Source organism: Protopterus annectens, chromosome 5.part1 (genome assembly GCF_019279795.1).
Source record: "Protopterus annectens isolate FY-2018-M chromosome 5.part1, PAN1.0, whole genome shotgun sequence".
Taxonomy (NCBI): Eukaryota; Metazoa; Chordata; order Ceratodontiformes; family Protopteridae; genus Protopterus; species Protopterus annectens.
Window position 1 is genome coordinate 409,708,000 of NC_056736.1, and position 6,744 is coordinate 409,714,743.

The 6,744-nt window shown below is 40.1% G+C and overlaps 1 protein-coding gene across 4 annotated transcripts in view; it reads right to left on the bottom strand.

Moving 5' to 3' along the window:
• Nucleotides 1-246: 246 nt before the first annotated feature.
• Nucleotides 247-6,744, bottom strand: part of PHKA2 (phosphorylase kinase regulatory subunit alpha 2) — a 1,461,438-nt gene continuing 1,454,940 nt past the window's right edge. For all 4 annotated transcript variants that reach the window (XM_044073068.1, XM_044073067.1, XM_044073065.1 and 1 more), the window contains one exon: nucleotides 247-2,199. In XM_044073068.1, the coding sequence (XP_043929003.1) occupies nucleotides 2,026-2,199 (174 nt within the window). In that variant the 3' untranslated portion in view covers nucleotides 247-2,025. The remainder of the gene's footprint in view (nucleotides 2,200-6,744) is intronic.

The following is a 6,744-nucleotide window of genomic DNA, read 5'->3' on the forward strand; positions in this document are numbered from 1 at the left end:
GCTAATCTATGAACCTATGAAATGTTGGGACCATGTAGAGCAAGTCCAGAAATGCAGAGACTTGAATGACTGAAAGATCAGGTCTGTATATACCAAGTCAGAGAAGCCATTTCTTGGAATATTCCCCTTTTCTCTGTGGTACGGCAATCTTGAAGGTGGTGTGTGTATGTATGTATGTATGTATATATATATATATATATATATATATATATATATATATATATATATATATATATATATATATATATATATATATACACATACATACACACACACACACACACACACACACACACACACACAAGTTCAAGGTGTGTGGGGGAGTGCAGCAGGGCTTGCTCCCAAAAAAGAAGTTTTAAGGTGAAGAACAATTTTTGAGATTCACTATTCTCCTGTGTTGTTGGTCTTTTTTTTTCCAGCTTTCCAGCACTCAGCATTTCGAGTGGCAACATTTCAATAGGGAGCCTTTAAGAAATAAAAAGGTGGGAGAGGGGTGAATTAGATATGAAATATGTGCTGACAGTGGAATGTGCATTGGCAAGTGCAGTTGTTAATAAAGATAAACAGGAAAACAAGAAGGGGAAAAAATACTAGGTACATGGGGCCAGTCTTACAGTCAGAAATGAGCAATGGATTGCACCTTTTTCATTATAAATGTTACACACTATATCTTAGTGGAACATTAGCTTATTACTCTGATAGATTTTCTCCAGGTTTCATACTGCATACAGTGTTAAAATATTCTACTTGCATCTGATGCATGCCAGCAGGAATACTAAGATGTCCTTTCTCTTTCTAACCACTGTACTAAAACATTTCATTTATATTTCCCAAGTCTGTCTCATATTCTTACCAGCCAGTGTGTTTATAGCATTTTCTGTATGACAACAGTTAACAACAAATACTACCTTCTCCCTGGCTTATGTCCAGAATGTTTCACTTTGCAGTACCATTTTATACCTCTCTGTTACATTCAGGACTACACTGTGTTATTATAAGCAACAGTGTAAATTGACTACATATTAGAAATTATGGTCTGGAGAATCAGGGCACAGAAAGACTGGTTAACTTAATCCTAGTGCAAGTTTTAAGTAAAGTGACAGCACATCAGTAAAGTGTTAAATCACACCTTCCTGCATTTTAAGTACCCAAATATTAATGTTGCAGCCAGCAAACAAGGGCAGAACCTTTCATAGTAAACAAGGGCAAAACCTTTCATACTAAAGTTCTGCAGCTAATACAGCTAATTTATCTACAGGTAATATAACTACTTATAATAAGTACAAATGCCATAGTAATGACATTGTGTTATAAATCCATTTAGTTTCTCAGAGAGGAAAGTCTGGGCTAATATAATTATAATTTTGTTATACTGTCTACCACAGTTAACAAACAAGCTTTTGTAGGTTCATTTCCTGATTTCCCAGTGAGATAATTCAACAACAGATAACAAAAACAAATGCAAACTAAAATTCAGCAACAGTAAGGTTTAACAGAAACATCCGGTAAACTATAGTAAAACAGTCAATGAGGTAACAGGCCACACATGCATGACATCACAGGGTGCCATTACAGTAAAATCTCTCGAATTGTGCTACTGTGTTTGTTAAATAAAAAATAAAAATAAATAAATAATAATATTGCCAGAGTTCTGGAACATCAAAGTCAACAGGCTAGAGTCTTAACAAATTAAGTGCAGTCCAGACTATACTGAAATGTCTAGTAAAAGAAGAATGAAGGTTCAGTCGTAGGAATCAAGCTATCTTAATGTTAAGCTACTGTGCAAAAAGCTGTTTCTACAAAGCATTGTTCCAAAAAAAAAAAAACTCAGACTGAACAAATAAATTATACTGTAGGTAATAAGGGTGACAGACACTCCAAATGAACTGACCAGAAGGAGAAAGAGGCTAGGTACTAGTTTTTCTTCTTCCTATAAGCAGCATAAGTTGTGCAAATTCAGTAAGTAACATTGCTAAGGTTGTTTGTACGAATCCTTCAGTTTTTACTATTGTCTCAGCTGTATTTTTACTGCATAAGACAGCCAGAGTTCGGTAAGGAGTCCTGTATGTAGGTAGCAATTGCTTTGGACAGGTAAGTCATAGTGCCATAACTGCCACTTGGTGCACTGTCATAGAAGAAGTTGCAAATTCCAGTTGCTGGATCTTTTTCAAAAAAGCACTCACTTCCTCCAAATGCTTTCTGAAAGAAAAAAAAAAGAAGAAGAAAGTAAAATTATAAAAAAGGAACAGCAAAAATTACTTTGAAGCAGCAGTAGAAGTTAAAAACTGTGCCTTTCAGAAATATAAAATTTTAGAAGCTGCATCTTTATTACAGATGGTGAGCGTTCTTGTTTTTTTTCTTACATGGGTATGTACAAGGCTACAGCTTATGGAGAACATGGGAGTATTAATGGTAAGACAGAGTAACAGAACAAACTTGAGAATTTACTATAAAAACTATTGTGATCTACAGATTAACAAATGAATAATTTATGGCCTATGGCTGTACCTTTTTTATATACATTTGTTAAACAAGCAAGCCCAATAAAAACTGCCCCTTCTCTGAAGTGACCCCAGTGCACTTTCCAGTCAAGCGAATTGCTCATTGTCATGGAGTAGGCAAATGGGGATGAAGAAAATCAAACTCTGTACCCTTGACAACAGGAAAAGTACAGTTGTGTACACTTACCATAAATGTAGATGTTTGAGTGTATTCACTGTTGCAGTCATGACATTTGGGTAATCTGCTGGCAGGTTGTTCTCAGTTGGCCTGATTAACAAAGTCTTGGGTCCTGTGTCAGTTGCTGTCCCTTCTTCCATGACGTCAGGTCATCAGGGGGTAAAAAACATGCAGCCGACGCCAGTACATCAATTTTTCTTGCTCCAGATGTCAGGTGCCCCCCAAATGGGGGAGCAAAATATATATATATATATATACATATATATCTATATATCTATATATCTATATATCTATATATATATATATATATATATATATATATATATATATATATGTGTATATAATTTAAAACACAAAACATATACCTCCAAACAAAAGCAAATACACCAAAAAGGCTTTTAATCATAGTAAAAGAAAGGAGAGGTATAGTTACAGAAAAACAGGGGACTGGAGGGAGGGTAACCAGGATTGCAACAGTGAATACACTCGAACACCTACATGGTAAATGTACACAACTGTACTATGTTCTTCGTGTTTCACTGTTGCAGTCATTACATTTGGGTAAAATCCCAAAGCTATGGTTGGGAGGATGGATTTATACAGCATTAGGAGCAGCTATAAGGCCCTGCAGGACAGCAGTGGCAAAGCCAGCTCTGGATTTAGAGAAGAGATGTAAATGGTAATGTTTGGTGAATGTAAAAACTGTGCTCCAGGTAACAGCTTCTAGAATGTCTCTGGTAGGAACTCCTCTGAGAAAGGCTGCAGAAGTAGATGCAGCCCTGGTGGAATGAGATCTGATCCCCTTGGGGACAGGTTTACCGTAGTGCATATAGCAGAAACAAATATGATGGCTTATCCATTTGGAAATAGTCTACTTTGAAATAGCCTTTCCATCTGCCCGTGCAGCAAATGCCACCAATAGTTCAGATTTTCTTAGAGATTTTGTCCTGTTTAAGTAAAATCTTAGTTGTCTGTGTACATCCAATGAATGCAGAATCCATTCACGCTTGTTCTGTGGATTGGGGAAGAAAGTTGGCAGATGAATGGTCTGATTAAGAGCCACACTGGATACCACCTTAGGCATAAAGGATGGATTGGTCCTGAGAGCCACCCTTCTTCTTTCGGCTGCTCCCATCAGGGGTCACCACAAGAGATCAACCATTTCCATTTCTTCCTGTCCTCTGCATCTTGCTCTGTCACACCAACCACCTACATGTCCTCTCTCAACACATCCATAAACCTTATCTTAGGCCGTCCTCTTTTCCTGTTACCTGGCAGCTTCATCCTTAGCATCTTTTTACCAATATACTCTGCATCCATCCTCAGCACATGTCCAAACCAACGTAATCTTGCCTCTCTGGCTTTGTCTCCAAACCTTCCAACCTGGGCTGACCCTCTAATATACTTATTCCTGATCCTGTCCATCCTCATCACACCCAGTGCAAATCTTAACATCTTCAACTCTGCCACGTCAATGCCACTGTCTCCAACCCATATAACATAGCTGGTCTCACTACCCTCTTGTAGACCTTCCCTTTCACTCTTACTGGTACTCGTTTGTCACAAATCACTCCTGACACTCTTCCCCACCCACTCCATCCTGCCTGTATTCTCTTCTTCACCTCTCTTCCACACTCACCATTACTCTGAACTGTTGATCCCAAGTATTTAAACTCATCCACCTTTGCCACCTCTACTCCCTGCATCCTCCCCTTTCCTCTATCCTCCCTCTCATTCACACACATATATTCTGTCTTAGTCCTGCTGACCTTCATTCCTCTTCTCTCTAGAGCATATCTCCACCTCTCCAGGGTCTCCTCCACCTGTTCCCTACACTCACTACAGATCACAATGTCATCTGCAAACATCATAGTCCACGGGGACTCCTGTCTGATCTCGTCTGTCAACCTGTCCATCACCATTACAAATATGAAAGGGCTCAGAGCTGAACCTTGATGTAATCCCACCTCCACCTTAAATGCATCCATCACTCCCACTGCAGACCTCACCACTGTGACACTACCCTTGTACATATCCTGTACCACTCTTACATACTTCTCTGACACTCCTGACTTCCTCATACAATACCACAACTCCTCTCTAGGCACCCTGTCATATACTTTCTGTAAGTCTACAAAAACACAATGCAACTCCTTCTGACATTCTCTACTTCTCCATCAACACTCTCAAAGCAAACATCGCATCTGTAGTGCTCTTTCCTGACATGAAACCATACTGCTGATCACTAATCACCTCCTCCATTCTTAACCTAGCTTCCACTAATCTTTCCCATAACTTCATGCTGCTACTGATCAATTTAATCCCTCTGTAGTTACTACAGCTCTGCACATCACCCTTATTTTTAAAAATCGGTACCAAAACACTTTTTGCTGCATTCCTCAGGCATCCTCTCTCTATCCAAAATTTCATTAAACAATCTAGTTAAAAAATCCACTGCCATTTCACCTAAACACCTCCATGCTTCCACAGGTCCTGAGAGCCACCCGGTCCAGGTAAAAACTAATGAAAGGCACCACTGCCATAAGAACCTGTAATTCAGAAATCCTTCTAGCTGAAGTGACTGCTAAAAGAAAAGCTGTTTTCCAAGAGAGAAATTTTAGGTCTGCAGTAGCAGCTGGCTCAAAAGGAGGTAGAGTGAGTTTTTCCAAAACAAAATTGAGGTCCCATGCAGGAGTTGGTGCTCTTCTGGGAGGTCTTACATTTTTGGCCCCTCTGAGATACTGCTTTAGCAAAGGATGAGAGAAGAGGGGAGGTTCTGTGTTGTAATGAGCTGAAATGGCAGACGCATGGATTTTTATGGAAGAAAAAGATAAGCCCTTGTGAAGCATCTCAGTTAAGTATTGCAGAATCTGAGGAATATTGGGCCAGCAATGCTTATTTCCTTGTGCCTGGTTCCAGGCACAGAATCTTTTCCATTTGTCAGCATAAGATTTTCTAGTACTAGGCCTTCTAGCCTCCAAAATGACATCCATCACAGGTTTGCTGAGAGACGCCAAGTGTGAAATTAGTTGATTAGCCACACTGTAAGATTCAAAGTTTGGAGCTGAATGTGTAGAATTTGGTAGTTCTGCTGAGACAGTAGGTAAGGTGTCTGAAGCAGGTGCCACGGAGGAAGGTGTGAGACATTGCACAGAAGCAGGTACCAGTGTTGGCAAGGCCAGTCTGGAGCAATAATTTTTGGTATGTCCTGTTTGACTTTTAGTAGGACTTTGGAGATCAGAGGGGGAAAAGCATAGACTGATAGGTTTTTCCAGCTGAATGATAGAGCATACACTTTCCAAGCTTTTTTGTGATGAACTCTTGTGCAAAATTTGTCCAACTGATAGTTCTGGAGTGAGGCAAAAAGATCTATGTCTGGGCTCCCCCATTTGCGTGTCAACATGCTGAAAATTTGTGGTTCCAGTTTCCATTCATGTGGGTCCATAAGATTTCTGCTTAGTTCGTCTGCCAGAGTATTTAGCTTTCCAGGCAGGAATTGAGCTTGTAGATGTATTTGATAAGTCAAGGTCGTGTTCCACAATGCCATAGCTAGTCTGCAAAGGGGGTAGGAATGTGTACCCCCCTGCTTGTTTATGTACCACAATGACTGTGGTGTTGTATGTCTTTGTCAGTAGTTGTCCTGGATGAAGGTAGTCCTTGAAGGCTGTCAGAGCATTCTGTACAGCTAGCATCTCTTTCTGACTGATATGTAGGTGCATTTGATTTGGGCTCCAATTGCCCTGAATGCATTTCCCTGCCAGATGTGCCCCCCCCAAGCATAGTCTGATGAGTCTGTAGTTAGGGTTTGGGTGGCAGGGGGTGGAGTGAATGACAGTCCCTTGTTTTGGAGGCAGACCTCTGCCCACCATAAGAACTCTAGTTGCAGGCAAGGTAGGATAGGAATCATTGTTCCCAGGCTGTGACAATGCTGACTCCATAAACTTTTTTGGTACCATTGAAGTTTCCTCATATGCAGTCTTGCATATGGAATTAGAAGAATGCAGGAGACCATGAACCCCAAGGCCTGCAGAATTTGTCTTGCAGATAGCTGGGTTTTTGTGGCCA